General features: G+C 35.1%; 2 protein-coding genes across 4 annotated transcripts; one reads left to right on the top strand and one right to left on the bottom strand.

The window, feature by feature from the left end:
* The first annotated feature begins 4,038 nt into the window (after nt 1–4,038).
* Nucleotides 4,039–7,337, top strand: LOC104093782 (protein IQ-DOMAIN 12). Of its 3 annotated transcripts, none has more exons than XM_009599600.4 (6): nt 4,039–4,178; nt 4,756–4,860; nt 4,962–5,240; nt 5,856–6,086; nt 6,205–6,336; nt 6,434–7,337. In XM_009599600.4, the coding sequence occupies exons 2-6, from the start codon at nt 4,783–4,785 to the stop codon at nt 6,974–6,976; spliced, it is 1,263 nt and encodes a 420-aa protein (XP_009597895.1). In that variant the 5' UTR covers nt 4,039–4,178; nt 4,756–4,782; the 3' UTR covers nt 6,977–7,337. The 3 variants fall into 3 exon arrangements, with proteins under 3 accessions (XP_009597895.1, XP_070055583.1, XP_070055582.1); XM_070199482.1 differs by lacking the exon at nt 4,039–4,178 and adding an exon at nt 4,271–4,380; XM_070199481.1 differs by lacking the exon at nt 4,039–4,178 and adding an exon at nt 4,306–4,449.
* On the bottom strand, nt 7,262–9,115 carry LOC104093771 (glucan endo-1,3-beta-glucosidase, acidic). The gene is made up of 2 exons (XM_009599590.4): nt 8,985–9,115; nt 7,262–8,367 (listed from the first exon to the last, which is right to left on the bottom strand). Exons 1-2 carry the CDS (start codon nt 9,049–9,051, stop codon nt 7,415–7,417), a joined length of 1,020 nt encoding a protein of 339 aa, XP_009597885.1. The 5' UTR covers nt 9,052–9,115; the 3' UTR covers nt 7,262–7,414.
* Between the last annotated feature and the right edge of the window lie 10,741 nt (nt 9,116–19,856).

The following is a 19,856-nucleotide window of genomic DNA, read 5'->3' as shown; positions in this document are numbered from 1 at the left end:
TCAACGATTGGCCTTTCATCCCCGGGCATCAGGTTGTTATTATCATCTTGAAGGCCAGCTTCGTTGTCGATAGGTAGGGCCATTAATTGAGAGTTCGTCGTTTTTAACCCAAATCAAAGATACTTTCAAGAGTAAGTGTAAAATAGTGCGTTTTACAGATATTTATACCAAATAACTACTATTATCCTTAGCCCCACGGTGGGCGCCAAACCGTTTACCCGAAAAATGGATGGAGTTGAATTTATACGTAGTTCTAAGGATACGTGGTATAACTTGGTACAAAGAGAACAAGATGAATCAATATCAAAGCCCAAAAAGGATAATATTTGCTAGATGTTATGTAAATCTCAGTAAATCAGAATGTGTGAATGAATGAATCTCCTTTGTACAGATGATAACCAATATTAATAAAGTGTGGGAATCCTACTTTGGATATAATTAAAAATACATAGTGGAAATCCCATGATATATTAATTAATTAGCTTTTTCTTGATTCAATCCGTGATTTCCGCCGAGATTCTCTCCCCAAATGCAGCTATAACGGCTTTTTGTTTCTTGGTCCGATCTCGATCTTGGCCGATCTCAATCTTGGATGGTCTTTGGGTCTCGAGCTCGACCTTGACGCGGTTTCGATCTTGTCCGGTCTCGGTATTGGTCGGTCTCTGGGTCTCGAGTTTGACCTTGACGCGGTCCCGATCTTAGCCGGTCTCGGTATTGGTCGGTCTCTAGGTCTCGAGCTCGACCTTGACGCGATCTCGATCTTGGCCAGTCTCGGTAATTGTCGGTTTCTGGGGCTCGAGCTCGACAACCTAACTTCGTATCATAGCTGGATATTGCAATGATGAACCTTGGACCATCATGTTCCAATCTCGATTAGTCATAAGAAGGGCGAACTCGATTTTGACCGTATACAAAGTAAATTCCATTATTTGTATTTAACTTTGTCAGCAAGTTTGATGAGTTATTTTTGTATGAATAGAGTTGATTCCATTATCGCTTTTTACATTGCCCTAATCAAGTTTGATAAGGGCATGCTCACGTGTAGTAGCAAAGCCAAAAAAAATTTACAAGTTGATTCAAACAAATAATAAAGGCAGTCTGGTGCACAAAGTATTTTGCGTTCACGGAGGATTTGAGAAAGAGTTGCACCCCAAGAGGTGTGACGTAGACAGCCTAACATAATGCAAACATTAGTAGTTGTTTCCACAGCTCAAACATGTGACCTATAGGTCACACGGAAACAACTTTATCGTTACTCCAATACTCCCTTTCAATTCAAACAAACAATAGAGAATGTTATAGTTGGGGTTTGTACCGTAACTTAAAGTAACTTTTGAACCCCATTAACTACTATTATGAGATTAACGGTTTATATATAACAAAATAAATTATTTTTGCTATATATTTGCAGTAGTATGATTTTTCGGCAAAGGGGACAATTGAACCCCCTCCAATTCACCTAGCTTCACCCCTTGGCTATGTGCCCTCCCGAACGTGAAGCAGGCCATAGAGTAGGGGAAGTTGAACCATCAACTGTACTCGATGGTATAGTCGAGGTGCATGTATGGTAATCCGATAAAGATTGTTATACAAAAAAAAACAAACAGAAATTATGAATTAGAATATGCTGTTGTTAGGGCAGAGTGGGTGAGTCAAATATAAAAAGGCACAAAATATTTACTGGTTCTGACAGAGTTAGAGAGGGACCTATAATAAGTACAAGCACAAGTTAGTAATGATGGCTGCTTTTACTTAATTATTTTGCTTTTTTATAACTTTCTGCGCTCAAATCCATGCTTAGATATCCTTTAATCATTACATTTTCCCAATTTGTATAAGGCTCCAATATGGTCCCATTGGTCGCCTTTATCTATTAATAATAATAATAATAATAATAATAATAATAATAATTCGGTATTTACATATATTAGAAATATGAGTGAAATATTGAAAGAAATTTTGTTTCAACTTTTTTTTCAAATGAAATTCATGTTTAAACGTGATAATTTCCGGATGTTCCTTTTCAATTTCAAGTTCAAAGTCTCTTCTTTGATCGTCAACAAATATTGTTCAAACGCCTATTTAGTGTTACAAAATTAGGTCATTGTCGAAAACTAACCTTATAATTTTTTTTAAAAAAAACATCATTCTTGAAATTTTTTGTCGAATAAGGGTGATCGTCGAAAAAGCATGAAAATTTTCCTCTATTAAATATTATTGAAAATTGAATAATCAAGTTACGTGCAAACTGATTCGAGTGCTAATATTATCAAAACATTATGTGAAAAATATTTAAGGCCATGAAATTATGAATGAGCATATAGAAGGAACATGTGTCAGAATATAATGATCCTATAGTGACACTAAATTCTGACAATGGAAATTCTTGTGTTACAAAAGGAGGCATTAAAAATTGTCCAATTAAAAGGGGTTCTGCAATTATGTGTGATTATTTTCCCTATGAGAAAACATGCATCAAGAAATTATTTGCTTCAATTCAAGTTACAATAAATGAAGCAGAATTTGCAATCATAAAACTTGGAAAACGACTTAGACCACGTTTGTCCATGATTTTTTATTTTTATTTTATTTTTTTAATTAAAAATATATTTGTCCATGAAATTTTGTAAGTTTTTGGAAATTTTTCGAAAATGAGTTTTTCAAAAATCACTTTTTCAAAATTTTGAGAAATTTTTTTTTCCCCGCTCACAAAACTACAATATATTTTTAGTGAAATGCATGTCCAAACATAATTTCAAATTTCAAATATCATTTTTCAACTTAACTCCAAATACTACTTTTTTTTTCCTTCAATAATTACTATTTTTATATCCAAACGCCTGCATAATGCTTTGGTTTGTCATTTTCGTGCATCATCTATAGCTCACTAAAAAATAGTCTCTTTTTTTTTTTTTTCTCTTTTTCAAATTGGAACCTTCTATGATGCTTTTCTTTTTAAGTTGTTGGTATCTCACACTTTATTGACGTAAATTATCAAAATCTCAGACCGTGACGATTATTTTTTACATTTCAGTACCCAAATTTGAAGCTTTGGATTTCAAAAAGATGTCCCTCTACCAATAAGTTTTTAATAGTAAAAATATATTTATGCGTCTGCAAAGAATGATTAGAATTAACTTTCATTTTTTTTAATTATCTTTCATTTTCTATTATTATAAAGTAAAGGTAATAATTATCTGTGATTACCAAAATAGGGTCCATTGAACAGCTCAAAAGACAAAGGCTATTTTATGCTTCCTCTTTCTACAAGGGGCCTAAAAAAAGAAAAAGAAAAAAACAAGTTGCTTAAGTATACAAATTATTTGGACAACTTTTTGAGTCAAAAAGCTAGACAGATATTAACATGGATAATATAAGATTTTAAATTATATGCACTGATTATAAAACTCAGTAGACTTTGATGAACTGTCAGAGCCGATGTTCTTTTTAGTAGGGCAGAATTAAGTATTAATATTGAATAAGTAGATATAAATGTTAAGTTCTACTACGATAAACTTAACGACGTCTGTTATAGTGATCTTGTTACTTTGAAAAAATATAGTACTAAACGTGCTCCATTGGGATATTGTAGTTCATCACTATTATTTAACATGTTTATAACATGTTGATTATTATTTTTATCAAGTTGCCTTAATGCTTGTAATAATAGAAATTTACTTGTAATTACCTTAAACACTTTCTTTATTTCTGTATTTTTGTTTAACACATTCAAAAATGACAAACAAATGTCCCATTACATGCAAATAGCTTTTCAAGAAAACATATGTAAAGGGTTAAACAAGTAACTTCAGTGCAAAAAGAGACATTTGAAATAGTTAAGCAGTTAAGATAAAAAGAGGACCCCTTGATATGATATTAAAGAAACTTCCCACAAGTCACCATTTAAGTACTTGCAAAAGTATACATAATTGAAAAATAAATTCTTTTTTTTTTCTTTAAGCTTTTTTCATTCTTCATTTTTATTCTCCATCAGCACATGGTATGCTTCTCAAAGCATAATTAGTAAAGGACAGTTACTTCTTGGATATATATATATAAAGAAAATATGAAGCCACATGGAACAATAGAAACATCAACAGTATAATTCAAGAATCACTTCCCAAGATTTCTTGGATTTTTCCAAATCTTGCATGTCACCTTTCTTTCACCTATTCTAGGTATGTGTCCTAAATTTGTATTAAATCATATGGAAAAATTCATCATAATTACCTTGTTTTAATGGAAAATGATGAATTTTTTAATTTGGCACACCTTAAATTCCAAGAATTCAGGTTCCTTAGAATCATGAATGGTTCCACTTTATCTGCCATCACAAGAATGTCTTATTACTAATTAAGCAAGGGAAGTGAAATTTTGAAGGTGAGCAACTGGTAAAATTGCTGCCATGTGACCAGGAGGTCTAGAAATAGTCTATGGCAGAAATGCAAGGTAAGGCCATTGTGTGGCCGATCTCCCTCACGCGGGCATAGCGGGAGCTTAGTGCAGCAATCTGCTTCTTTTTCTTAGTTATGGCTTTTATGGAAACTGAACAATATTGCTGATGTGATGTGAGAAGTTGAGCATGGCTTTGTTCATTCTTCTTGTTTTTTTTCTCTTTTTCCAATGTAAATTCTTGGAACTTTTTATTTTTATTGAAAGAAATAGAACTGCCAACTCAAAGAGATTATCTATACTCTTATCAACAATAAGGTAACTGTTTAAAGAAGATGGTGACTTGTTGTTTTGATGATTCAGTTTGCTGCAGTCTAATGAATTTCTAAAATGGGAAAGAGAAGAAGCTGGTTTACATTTGTGAAAAGACTACTTTTCATTCCTGAGGCAAAACCAAAAGCTGAAAAGGTTTGATTTTTTCCAATTTCTTGATTTTCCTTTTTTTTTGTTAAGAACTGGTTTATATGATTTATAACATGAATGTGGAATTTTTTTAATTTTATTTTCAGAAACTAAGGAGATGGAAATGGTTTTTGGGAAGGTTAAAATACAAGCAGTGTCCTCCAGCAATTGAAGCACCTCAGAAAACACTAATAACTGAGGCAACAGAACAGCAGAGGAAACATGCTTTGGTTGTTGCTCTAGCAACAGCAGCTGCAGCTGAGGCTGCTGTAGCTTCTGCCAATGCTGCAGCTGAAGTTGTCCGGCTTACTAATGCTCCGTATGAGCTCGAAAGGAAACGGAAAAATGCTGCCATTAGAATCCAAAGCGCTTATCGCGCACACCTTGTGAGCATTCTCCCTGGTTTCCCCTTAATTTTCCACAATCAATAGTCAGTTCATTATAAAAGAATTATCGTGCATTTGGCCCATGAAAAAGAATTAGGTTTGCACGTCAAAGGAGGCGTGTTGAAGATATAATTAAGTAAAAGTGTGTTCTCAACAACTTAAACTTTTAGATGAGATGATCACACAATTCAACAGAAACAATTTCATCGCGAACTGGTTGGCTTGTTATGGAAATATGATGTGTATTTGATTGCGTCATGTTGAATTTTAGTGAGTAATTAATTATGAAAAGGATTATAAGGAAAGAAAATGCAGATATTGCTTTGGTTTCTAAAAATCTTAGTATACACTCCATTTACTGATGAATATGATAAGAATTGAAGTTCAATATTTTGTGAATGTTTAGATAAGAATTCAAAGATAACTTTTTCATGTCAATCTCTGATGACCAATGGAAAAAATTAAAAGCAGTACAGCTGTCGAATGATGCACCAATTCGAGCCTGTGTGTATAGCTGTAATTCTTGTTATTTTCCTTTGCATTATTAGAACAGTTTCCTCTTCTTTGCTGAAATGGACTTATATCCAAACTGTGGTTCTGTGGAATTTGTTGTAGGCAAGGAAAGCATTAAGTGCAATGAAAGGACTGGTGAAGCTTCAAGCAGTGATCCGAGGTGAACTTGTGAGACGAAGACTCGTTGCCAAGTTGAAGTGCATGCTGCCCTTTCAAATGTCAAAGCCGCGAGTTTATCATATCAGAGTTCCTACTATTGAAGAATACTATGAGAGTATCGAAAGGAAACTTGATAGTAGCCCGAAGGGAAGTGTGAAATCTAATGAATTAAAAGTAAGAGGATTAATATCATACAACATTTATTGTTGTTTGAGCCTCCAATTGAACTTAAATTTGTATTTGTTTTACTCTAATGATTAAGTATCTCTAACATGGCTTTGCTTATTGGCAGCTAAAATGCAACAGCCAAAGGACTTGGGATTTCAGTTTGGCCTCAAAGGAGGAAATTGAAGCCTTGTGTTTAAGAAGACAAGAAGCCATTTCCAAAAGAGAGCGTATGATGAAATACTCGTTTTCACATCGGGTACTTCACTAGCATTTAGATTCTTTTCAGTTTCCTTTTTATGATATTTACTAAATACATGATGTTTTATGGTTGAATAATTTAAAATGGTTTTTAGGAGCGGAGAAATGATCACGTTCTGCACGAACCATTATTCAGTAAGGAAAATCGTAGGAGCAGCAGGTTCGATCAATGGGCAGAACTTGAAGCACAGAGAAAAGCAGAAGTATTTGAGCAACTGAGGTCATTTGCAGACTCAAGTACTATTCCTCTAGGTGACATGAACCAGATGGCACAACTCAAAATGAGAGAGGCGCGTAAACAAGATTTCATAGAGGACTTAAATTCTCCGTCATCGCTACCAAGGAGATCATTTTCTCATGTGAAACAGAAATCAATTGGTGATGATAGCTCTTTACCAGGTTCTCCTATGTTTCCTACTTACATGGCTGCTACAGAATCTGCAAAAGCAAAGACAAGATCAATGAGCACACCGAAGCAACGGCTAATGTTGCATGAAACATATTTAGGTCAAAATTCTCCTCACATGCTCAAGCATTCTTCTTGGACTTCATTTAATGGTGAAGTGAACAGCATTACCACAAAGAGTGAAATCTCTCAGCAGACAGCTATAAATGTAAAAGGGTTTTGTCGAGGTTGAGAAGCTTATTTCCAGCAGGGCAAGACAGAAACTTCAAAGTGTTTGTTAGTTATAGAACTCGAAAACAAATAATCAAGAGAAGCTATAATTTGGATTTGTAGCTGCTTGAGTAATTTATCCAAATTAATTGAGGAAAAGAAGCATTTTTCTTTTTTGTTTCTGGTTTCATACTTTTACACACTTCACATATATATATGTAAATAGTTCAAAAATCTCTACTTTCTGGTTTGTTTTTGCCAAATTTTGTGTGCTTCAGAGAGTTTGAGTTTGTTTAAGGCAGTGATGTTTGATGGCTTTTCTTGTAAGTGTTTCATTATTGTAATAACTGCTTTCTTTATGAGCATGATATATAGTTTCAGTACATAGTGCCAATGGACTACTTTCTCTTCATACAAAGGAAAGTCCTTATTCCTATTAATGCTCTCCTCTTGCTTTTAACTAGTTAAAACTGATCTGGTACTTTGGTTGCATGTTTGCTGAAAATAGTCCAAAATGCTTCTCAATTTCAGGGTCTTTCTGATCTTCATCAAACAGAGCGAAAACGTAGGTCTCTATTGGACCGGAAGGCCTTTTGGGACTCCCTCCCTTCACGTGACTAATCAAGTTGTTGTTATAAGTCCTGGCATTGTCAATGGATGTTAATTGTCCTGCTCCAGCTGAAGGCCAACCACTCTCTGATACAACAATCTCCAAAGACGAGCCACTAGCCTTTTCAAGGGCCGAGTATGTGGCATCTAAGATGGCATCAAAAAGGTTTCGGTATCCTCTTCCGTTATCATTTACAACAACTTCAGAGGATGTAAAAAGTGCATACTCAAGCTTAATATCTGCATTGTTTGCTATTGCAAAGTAAGGATAAAGGTTGACAAGCAAAGGGGCGCGATTGGTCACTAGGAAGTTGATGATAGGCTCTATAAACTGTCGAACATCATCTTTGAATCTCCCATTTGATGGAGGAGAAGTGTCTGTAGTAAGTCCAGTTTCAATAGCTGTGGAGACTTTGATCTGGTTTCCAAGACCAGCACCAGATATGGCAGTTTGAATGTTTCGCATGGCGTTGAGAAGGACAGGTACATACTTAGAGTTTTCATTTAAGGGACTAACTTCATTTCCAACTGCTATATACCTGAACTTGACATTACCATAGTTCCTAACATTGTTTTGGACCCAAGTATCTGCATTGGCTTGGCTAGCAGCAACATTCTCAAGGTCCGGATTCGGGACACCTAGCATGAGCTCAATGTTGGAGCCTCTAAGCGCTTCGAGAGTTGGCTGGTCAGGATCATATATTCTCATCCTACGAATGTTGTTTCGGTTGCATAGCGACACAACATCTGCTGGAGATGGTAATCCATTCCCTTGCCTTCCATAACAAACTCCTGCTTGAGCACCTGCATCACATTAAACATGGCATTTCTTCCTATAAGCTCATGTTAAGTTGCCTTGAATTGCTTATTACAATCCATTAGCACCCTCAAGCTATGTTACTCGGATCATTCATCGTCCTCATTACACTTGTGTTAGTCTATGTTGCGCGGACTCTCCAAAATACTGCCGCACATGTGTCGGATTCTTCAAAAATACACTGCTTTTGGAGAATCCGACACGCACCCTGCGACATTTTCGAAGAGTCCAAGCAACATAGATGTTAGTCAGGGAGGACGTGAATACGGGTACTCCGTTCAAACCCGAGTCTAGTACCTCCATGTATCCAATACTCATGCTTGAGTCCATGTAACATAGTAGCTATTTCATATGGTCATTCAACTTTATCCACTATAATAAGGTCACAAAACTAGTTTTTTTTACGCGAGAAAAGTCAAAAATACTGACGTTAGATTATAATACATTACTCGGCTCATATGTGCGTGTAAAGTTCAATGACCATACATAAAATTATCCCTATAACATAGCCCTCAAGGGCAATTGGAAAAACAGTAGTGATTATACTATAAGCAGAAAATTGTAGTTTTCTATGCTAATATTGTGTCTAAGAAGAGAGGGATACCTGTAAAATCCAGGGTAGCTAATGTAAGTACACTAAGGAGAAGCAGTGTGACAATTAAATGTGCCATTTGTAAGGAAAACAAGAATTGAGCTATGGCTATAACAAAACTAGTAAAAGCTTATCATTATATAGAAAACTTCTACAGTCAAGTCAAATCAGTCCATGGAAAAAAAGAAAAACAAACAAATTGAATCATAAGCTCTAGAACCTACATCTAAGAGATAAATTCTTGGACTTATTTCACTAGGTTTGAAAAGTATGCAACCCCTTCAATTCCTTGATGAGAATGACTTATGACTATTAATTTGAATTTTCTTAGCAGCCCTTACCATAAATATCTGCACTAATTGTTGGAGTAAATAGGTAGAAGTTTCACATATGGTTAAAAAAAACCATTATTTCCACTAAACACGTGTGTACATAGAATTGGTTTGGACTCCACATATGGCACCAACCATTGATTTTACCTCAAAAACATGCAAAGTAGTTCAAGCATCTCAAGGACTCAAAGATGTACCTAAGTATGGTTTGGCGGTCAATAAAGTGAGTGAATATGCGAAAATTCCAGTAAAACAAAAAAATTAGGTGATTTTTCGTATCTGTCTAAATCTTGATAGTGTTTGTTCTACTGGACACTAGCACGTATTCAATGGATCGAGGTGCACACAAGTTAGCCAAAAGTTAATAAAAAAAAAAAAAAGGAAAATCAAGGATTCAAGATATATAATCAAAGTTCATATGCTGTTTGGTTTTAGTTCATAGCTCTAGTAATTAAAACAATGTCTTTCAATCCTAACTCAAGATTGTTATTTATAATTTGTGTCTTAATCTCTTCAATGATAGTAGATCAATTTTTAAACTTCTTTTTTCGTGAAAACCATATAATTCTCTCAGCAGATATGTCAATTTGAAAGTAACATAATAGGATCGAGACATTTTCTCAATAACTTATAAACTTCTAGAAAAACTTGTTCACATTTACTAAAAGATCAAAAGTTTTAAGTACATGTCACGTGTCATTATCGTTCATCAACATTGATCACTCAATTTTGATTAGTAAATATTTATTCCGTAAATAATATTAAATCAGGAATAAAAATCCAACATTGTGGATCTTCTATAAAATGTTAAAATTAACACCATCTAAAATATTTACATAATTCTAAAAATGATGGTGCTAAATGACCAATGCCCCTATATATTCCCCTATGTTTGGTTTACACGCTAGTTATGGCGGAGATTACAATGCAGACGTGATTATTTATGTGATGAACAATAATTAAGAGAATTTTTATGCTATGGTTAATAAAGTAGGAATTGTTATAAAATGATCAATAAAGAGTGAATATTTTGTACCCAAAAAAAGGAATTTTTATGTGAGGATTACTTATATTAAGGGTATTTGTGGCCTTTAATTGATTTTCGCATAATTTAATGAGAGTATCATTTAATATGGCCAACCAAATGTTACATAAGATTATGCAGGAATTATTTTTTCTTATACCACTACGCAAATGCAACATAAATTATCGCGAAAAATTTAAAAATAGCTATTTTTACGCGTGGTCAATCAAATTTAGCCACATAATCAAAAGTCAACTATAACGGCCCGACCGGTCGTTTTGAGATTTAGCACGTCGTTCATCGGTTTGAGCCCTTGAGTAGCTTCACTTCAGGTATTATGACTTGTACGCGTGGTCGGAATTTAATTTCGGAAAGTTCAGAGTTGATTTGGAAAGAAAATTCTAATTTCGGAAGCCTTAAGTTGGAGGAATTGACTAAAGTGTGATTTCTGAGTAAACGATCTCGGAATTGGGATTTGAAGGTTCCAATAGGTTCGTATGGTGATTCTGGTATTGGGAGCGCGTCCGAAAGTAGATTTGGAGGTCCGTAGGTCATTTCGGGGTCATTTGGCGAAAGTTAGAAATTTGAAGGTTTTTAGAAAGTTTGACCGGGAGTGGACTTTGTGATATCGGGGTTGGATTCTGATTCCGGAAGTTGGAGTAGGTCTGTAATGTCGAATGTGACCTGTGTGCGAAATTTGAGGTCAATCAGACGTGATTTGAAAGGTTTTGGCATCGAATGTAGAAGTTGGAAGTTCTAAAGTTCATTAAGCTTGAATTGCGGTGCGATTCATGATTTCGATGTTGTTTAGCGTGATTTGAAAGCTCGACTAAGTATGTATTGTGTTTTAGAACTTGTTGGTATAATTGGTTGGGGTCCTGAGGGCCTCAGGTGGATTCCGAAAGGTTAATAGATCGATTTTTGAACTTAAGAATTTCTGAAGCTTAATGCTTCTGGGGTAATCGCACCTGCGTGACTTTGGCTGCAGGTGCAAGATCGCGGGTGTGGAAAATTGCTCGCAGAAGCGAGAATGTACTGGAGCTGGGGTAGCCGCAGAAGCGGACTGGAGAAGCGCACCTGCGAGTGCGCAGGAGCGAGGCAGCTGTCGCTGGTGCATAAAATTTGCGCAGATGCGCGAGATCAGCTCACACCTGCGATGCCCGCAGAAGCGAAGAGACTTCCGCATGTGCGAGTTCTTGGCTGGGCAGTGAGGACTGCAGGAGCGGCTATTGGGCCGCAGGTGCGAAGGTCGGGCTGGGCAGAATGTTGTTAATGCGGGGTTTGGGTTCATTTCACCCATTTTATTTCACACGGCCTGGGCGATTTTTGGAGCTTTTGAATAGGGGATTTCATCATCAAGCATGAGGTAAGTGATTTCTACTAGTTGTGAGTTACATACAAGATTTATACATGCATTTATGCATGAAAATTTGTAGAAATTTGAGATTTTGGCAGAAAACCTAAAAATGGATATTTTTGGATTTCGACCGCGAATTTGGGCATGAAATTGAGAATAAATTATATATTTGAGTTCGTGGGGTTATGAGTAATGTTTATCTTCAAAAAATTTCAGAATCCAGGCACGTGGGCCCGAGGGTAATTTTATCGACTTTTCGAGCGGAGTTGGGAATTGTTGTAAATGGAATTATAATTAGTATTAGAGTAGACATTTATGAATTTGCACATTTACTGACTAGTTTTGGAGCGATGGGCATCGGTTTGAGTTGTTGGAAAGGCTTTGGAGCCGGTTATGGGACTTCAGAGCGAGGTAAGTCTCCTTTCTAACGTTGTAAGAGGGAATTAACCCCATAGGTGAATCAAATTATTGTGTGCTTCTATTTGTGGGGGCTACGTACGCACGAGGTGACGAGAGTCCGTGCGTAACTACTATTATGCTTAGGTGCGAGTAGTCTATGACCCATATCATGTTGTACTTGCGATGTCTGCGCCTTGCTTATTAATTTAATCATTTAAAACATTTAGAAACTCGATAGAGGAATTGTAAAAAGGTTAAACTTTATTTACTTGACCGTTAAATGAGAATTTGTAATTCTTGAAATATTTACCCCTTAATAAATCTTAAATTGGTTGTTTAATGTGTTTTCTCTTTTATGGAGCGGGCCAAACGCTTCCGTAGCAGATAGATGCATCTATGGTTCGTGCCGTTCGACCCTCGGCAGTGCACAATTTAAATATTATGTTGGATCGGGCCGTACGACTTCCGCATAATTTGCGCATGATAAATCTTTGAAACCAATTATAATTGATATTGCTTCTTTGGCTTGAGATATAAATTGTTAAATGGCGAGAATAAGTTTGAAATTTTTTTTTATTAATAAAAGAATTGTCCACTCACTTCTTGTTATTGAGTTTATAATTATTTCATACAATCCATGCTTAAGTATAATATCGGTATTTACCGTTAGCCCACAGTAAGTGTCGGAGTCGACCCCTCGTCACTACTTCTTCGAGGTTAGACGGGATACTTACTGGGTACGCGTTGATTTACGTACTCATACTACACTTGCTGCATATTTTTGTGCAGGTACATATATGTCTAATGGCCTTGTGGGCGCGGAGGCGCGATTATTGCGGAAAATTAGGTGAGCTGCATTCTATACTCGATCCTTAGCCAGTAGAGTCTCCTTCAGAGTATTTATATTTCTCCTGTCCAAATTTGTATTCCGGACAGATGTTGTATTTTATTTTACATTCCTAGTTGAGGCTCATGTACTTGTGACACCGGGTTTTGGGGTGATTTTGGGTTGTCCTGTATTGAAATTGTTAAAAATAGTATTATTTACTTTGTAAATTTCATCTTTTACTATTTAATTGAAGGAAATATGACTTCAAAAATATTAAAATGAGAACCAAATTAAGTATTTATTTTTGACTTGCCTGACAGCGGTGTCCGGCGCCATCACGACCGTTAATGGATTTTGGGTCGTGACATCAATTATATTTACCACTAAATTAGCACGGAAATAATTTGTTGACTAAAATACCCCTACTCTATTTATATAATTTACGCGACAAGATCTCATACTCTGTTTCAGCAGAATCTTGCGGCGCCAATCTACAGATTGAAGTAAGCTCTCACAATTATTTTTCTGATTCTTCAAATTTTCTGGTTTGATTTTTTTGTTCTTCACAATACGTTGATCTATGATTTTTCTCGTTTGTAATTCAGATCGTAACTAATAATATCTGTATTGTTATTTATTATTATAAATTTTATATGAAAAACGTTTATTCTGTGCTTAATTGTATAATATATAAATGTAATTTAATTTCAAGTACTTTATTCTGTCACTAAACACCGAAAATGTCTAGTTCATTAAAAAAACACAGTTAAACTGATGGCAGATGAATTAATTGCAGAACAAAACATCCAGTATAATATACTGGACCTTTCTGATAGATATATTAAACTTACAAACTTCCAAAATATTATACGGAGAGTATGTATGATTCAAACCAAGAATATATCTAAATATTTAAGATTCACCTACTATCCTGAATAAAAAAATGGAATTTTGTCGTTAGATATGTCAAAACTACAGACCCTCCAACATATAGTATTGGAGGTATCTTTGATTCAAACTACTACAAAAAATTATGCATAAAATGGTATAGAACACAACACTAGTATAAAATGCTGGACTTGTCTTAATTAATATGTAAAACTCAGACACTTCCAGCAAATTATACTGGAAGTATCTGTGATTCAAAATAGAAGAACACATATAAGTTTTTAAGGTTCCCCTAATGTCCTGAATAAAATGCTAAACTTTTATTATTACATATTTGAAAACTACAAACTCTGCAACATATAGTACTGGAGGTATCTTTGATTCAAAACCAGAAAAAATACTGCATAAAATGGTGCAGAACACAACGCCAATATAATATGCTGGACTTTTCTTAATTAATATCTAAAACTCACAAACTTCCAGCAGATTATACTGGAATGTGATTCAAATAAGAAGAACACATCCAAGTTTTTAAGGTTCTCCTAATATCCCGAATAAAATGCTAAACTTTTATGATTACATATGTGAAAACCACAAACTCTGCAGTATATAATACTGAAAGTATCTTTGATTCAAAACCAGAAGAAAACACTAGTATAATAGGCTGGAGCTTTCTGAATTGATATGTAAAACTCATAAAATTCCAATGTATTATATTGGAAGTATCTGTCGTTTAAAGCAGAAGAACACATCTAAGTTTGTAATGACCTGAATAAAATGCTGGACTTTTATGATTACATATGTCAAAACTACAAACTCTTGAGCATATAGTACTGGAGGTATCTTTGATTCAAACTACTACAAAAATTATGCAATAATGGAGATTGAAAATTAACAATTATTGAAGGGAATCACTGTGATGACCCAAAATATTATCTTTAAATTTAATAATTAATTATGTATTCTAAGACCTCAAAAAGTACTATTTATCATTCATCGACTTGCGTGCGCAGTCCGTAAAATTTTTCGGAAAGTTTTTATGTGAAAAATAGATTAAAATGTGAATTAGAGCTTTAAAACTCAACTGAGTTGACTTTGGTCAACATTTTGAGCAAACGGACTCGAATCAGTATTTTAACAGTTTCAGTAGGTCCGTATCGTGATTTGGGACTTGGGCATATTCCCGAAATTTAATTCCGAGGTCCCTAGCCCGAGATATGGAATTTTGATTTAAAAAAATTAAAAGTTTAAGTTCAAATAGTGACCGGATGTCGAATTATATGCAAACGAACCCGGAATAGAATTTTGATGATTTCAACAGCTCTGTATGGTGATTTGGACTTAGGAGCGTGATCGAAATTTTATTTGGAAGTCCATAGTGAAATTAGGCTTGAAATGGCTAAAATAGGAATTTAAGTTTGGAAGTTTGACCGGGGAGTTGACTTTTTGATATCGGGGTTAAAATCTAGTTCTGAAAATTTTCACAGCTCTGTTATGTCATTTATGACTTGTGTGCAAAATTTGAGGTCAATCGGACTTGATTTGATAGGTTTCGACATCGAATGTAGAAGTTGGAAATTCTTGAGTTTATTAAGCTTGAATTGGGGTGTGATTTGTGATTTTAGCATTGTTTGACTTGATTTGAGGTTTCAAATAAGTTTGTATGATGTTTTAGGACTTGTTGGTATATTTGGTTGAGGTCTCGAGGGCCTCGGGTGAGTTTCGGATGCTTAACGGATTAAAAGTGGGACTTAGCTGCTGCAATGTTTCTGCTGGAAATGCTGGTCAAAATCGGGCTGCCTGTCAAAATCGGGCTCCCTGTCAAAAAACGGACTCCTTGTCAAAATCGGGCTGCCTGTCAAAATCGGGCTCCTTGAGAAATCGAGCTCCCTGACAAATCGGGCTCCCTAACAAATCAGGCTCCCTAACAAATCGGGCTCTCTGACAAATCGAGCTCCCTGACAAATCGAGCTCCCTGACAAATCGAGCTCCCTGACAAATCGAGCTCCCTAACAAATCGAGCTCCCTGACAAATCGAGCTCCCTGACAAAATCGAGCTCCCTGACAAATCGTGCTCCCTGAAAAATTGAGCTTCCTGACAAAATCGAGTTCCCTGACAAATCGAGCTCCCTGACAAATCGGACTCTTTGGCAAATCGGGCTCCCTGACAGATTTGTAAGTTATAAAAACAGGGGACTTCGTCCCATTTTCCATTTTTGACGAATTTGAGCTTGAGGAGAGGCGATTTTGATATATTTTCAAGGAAAAACATTGGGGTAAGTGATTCTAACTCGGATTTGGTCAATATACATGAATATATCATTGTTTTCACCATTTAATTAGTGTTTTGAGATAGAAATTTGGGAAATTTTTTGAAATCTCATAGAAACGAATTTTTGAGATTTTGGTGTCGATCCGGAGTCGGATTTGAGTGAAACCGGTATGGTTGAACTCGTAATTGAATGGGTTATCGGATTTTGTGAGTTTTGCCGGATTCCGAGACGTGGGCCCCACGGGCGATTTTGAGCTAATTTCGAATTTTATTGAAAAATATTGTATTTTCTTATGAAATTGATTTCTATAGTTTTTGTTGACTGTATCGAATTAATTATGACTAGATATGAGTCGATCGGAGTCGGAAAAATCGAGGAAAAAGCACAATACTTGGTTAAATTGGAGCAAGTCGAGGTAAGTGACTTGTCTAACTTTGTGTGGGGGAAATTTCCCCTAGGATTGGTATTGATGTAATTATTGAAATGTGTTAAAAGTCGTGTGCACGAGGTGATGAGTGTGTATACGGGCTAAATATGAAAGATTATATTTTAAAATTATGTAGATCACTGTTGCGCATTTATTAAATTATTTTATCTTGTTATATTCTTCATCATTGATTTAAGATATATACTTCAAATTTGTTTGTTCTTTTCCTACTAATTGTTTTACCTGTTTAGTTGAAACTTGACTTCTTTTATTCTGTGCATTATTTGAAGGTTGATTTTCTTTAAATTAAATATTATTAATATGAAGTATTTGACATTTTAAAACTTGATATTGAAGCAACGTATTAAAGATTTTGAAATATTATTTTCCTAAATTATTTACTCCTGAATATTTTTGTACTCATTGTGATGGAGCAGTGAGCTATTTATTGTGGAAGAATATTATTGTTGAATTATTAAGACATGAGCCGTGAACTCTTTATTGTGGAAAAATATTATTGTTGAATTATTTTGTCATGAGCCGTGAGCTCTTTATTGTGGAAAAATATTGTTGTTGAATTATTTTGGCAAGTTAAATTATTTGAGCACCTGAGGTGTAAATTGTGATATATTGTGATATTGATACGCATGCGGTGGTATAAGGTCTGGGTATTGAAACACATGCGGTGAGATAAGGGTGGCTTGATACGCGTGGCTAGTAGGGAGAACTACTAGAAGTAATGCGGTGTGATAAGGATGTCTAAAACGCGGGATGCTATTTCGGGAAAAATATTTTCTTTAAAATAAATTGTGAAGGCTCCCGCAGTGAGATCAAGAAATGAGATATTGTGAATTTTTTTATGATTTGGGACTACGAGGCGGTACCTCAGGAGTGCCCTTGTTGATATTGATTTATGGCCGCAGTTGCCTTTGATTATTGTTGTGATTTTCTTAAAGTTGAAAAGAATTCAGTTTTGTTTCCACGAGGTATTTATTTGCCATTATTTGATGTAATTAAATGTGACATACTACTTGATTCATTTCCATTGCCATTTTATCTTATAATATTGTTTAAACATTTTACCATGTTATTATTTATTCTCCAGTAGGGCCTGACCTGACCTCGTCACTACTCTACCGAGGTTAGGCTTGGCACTTACTGGGTACCGCTGTGGTGTATTCATACTACGCTTCTGCACATCTTTTTGTGCAGATCCAGGTATATCTTATTAGACCACGCATCAGTAAACTAGTTGTACGAGGAGACTTCGAGGTATATCTCTGCCAGTGTCCGTAGACTCCGGAGTCCCCTTCTATCTTACTATGTTGTCTTCCTTATTTGTTTTAGACTCTGATGTATAGAGACACAGAGAATAAATTCTTAGAAGTTTGTGACTTATTTCTACCGGGTTTTGGGAGTTGAAATTGTTTGAATTATAGTTTATTTATTTCAGATATTTATTATTATTCTGCATTGATAGGCTTACCTAGTCTTAGAGACTAGGTGCCATCACGACATCCTACGGAGGGAATTTGGGGTCGTGACAATCACATATGTTCCAGAAGAGCAAGTCATGCTGATTTCTGAAATAACAGAAGAGCAAGACATGCCGATTTTTGAAATTACAATAGAAAATGAGAGTATAATTCCTGTGAAAGATCAACACTTTGAAACACTACACACAATTGAAGGGAGAAAAAGGAACGCAAAAGGAAAGGCAAAAGAAAACCCGTCAATAATACTAAAGGAAAATGCATCATTGGATGATGTAAAACTGGGGTCTGTTTTTCAAGATAAAAATGCTATGATTAGATTTTTTGCTTAGCAGCAATAAAGGAGAACTTTGAGTTCTATGTTGAAAGATCAAGTAATACAAGATACTCTTTGATATGTTGTGATGAAAAGTGTGGTTGGACTGTTCGAGGTTTAAGAATTAAGGAATCAACACTTTTTAAAATAGTTAAATTTCAGAGAATACATGAATGCTCGATTGACATTAGAAAGTCACATCAAAGATAAATGATTTCAAATGTGATAAGAGATTACATGATTGACAACTTAAGAGACATATATACTGAAGTAAAGCCTAAGTTTTTCATTTCAGAAATGAAAAGAGCACATGGAATAGACGTTGGCTATGGAAAAGCATGGCGTGCTATTCAAAAAGGGATATCTTTATTAAGAGGAATAACATAAGAAAATTATGAGCAGCTGCCATCTTATTTGTATATGATGGAACCAAAAAATTTAAGATCATATACTAATATTAAGAGAGATGCAGAAAACAGGTAAAAACAAAACTTGTAAAATTTTACTATTTCTTTTGTTTTTTGTCATCATTATTTTCCAGTTCATTAGTGAATACTGCAAATGACACAACAAACTCTATATTAATATTAAATATAATACTGCATTTTGATATGAAAAATATAGATTCTACAGTATTAAAACTTTTAAAATTACCAGTATAATATACTGGTTTCATATGCAAAATATACAAAATCCCAAGCCTATTATTCTGCTACTATGTTTAATTTATAGTAAAAACACACATCTGCTAATATCCATTAATATTCAGCTTGTCATATCACAAAACTAAATTCTATTTACTTTTCAATGTAATAGGTTTCTTTACATGTTTTTTTATGTATGGGGCGTTAATTTCTGGGTGGAAGTATTGTAGACCACTTATTGTTGTTGATGGAGTATTTCTAAAAAATAAATATAGAGGTGTTCTATTAATGGCAGTTACAAAGGATGCAAATAACCAAATTTTCCCTTTAGCATTTGGGGTAGCAGATTCAGAGAATAACGAGTCATACGAATGGTACTTCAGAGAATTAAGAAAAGCAATTGGCATTCATAAAGATTTAATGTTTTTATCAGATCGACACAAGGCCATTGCAAATGGAATTGCAAAAGTTTTCCCTGAGTGCTACCATGGTATTTGCATATATAATTTAGAGAAGAATCTAAAGCAAAGAAAAGTGAGAAACACTGTAATAAACCGGTTTCAAAGTGTTGCAAGAGTATACATTCAATCAGAATTTGATGACTTTATGTAACGACCCGGCCGGTCATTTTGAGAGTTAGAGCCCGAACCCCTATTAACTGCTTTCCCCATATCTATTTTTGCTATTGTGATTTACCGGGATGAGTGATTTTGAGTTTCGGAGTGTTTTGGGACACTTAGCCCCTAAATAAGAGCTTAAATCTTAAAATTTGGACTGTAGTCGGAATTGTGTGAAGACGGTTCCTGAATGGAATTTTGTCGATTCCGTTAGCTCCATTGGGTGATTTTAGGCTTAGTGGTGTGTCCGAAATGTGTTTTGGGGCCCCGTAGCTCATTTAGGCT

This window comes from Nicotiana tomentosiformis, chromosome 4 (assembly GCF_000390325.3).
Source record: "Nicotiana tomentosiformis chromosome 4, ASM39032v3, whole genome shotgun sequence".
NCBI lineage: Eukaryota > Viridiplantae > Streptophyta > Magnoliopsida > Solanales > Solanaceae > Nicotiana > Nicotiana tomentosiformis.
The sequence above is the reverse complement of the archived record's forward strand: the minus strand, read 5'-3'. Positions and strand labels throughout refer to the sequence as shown.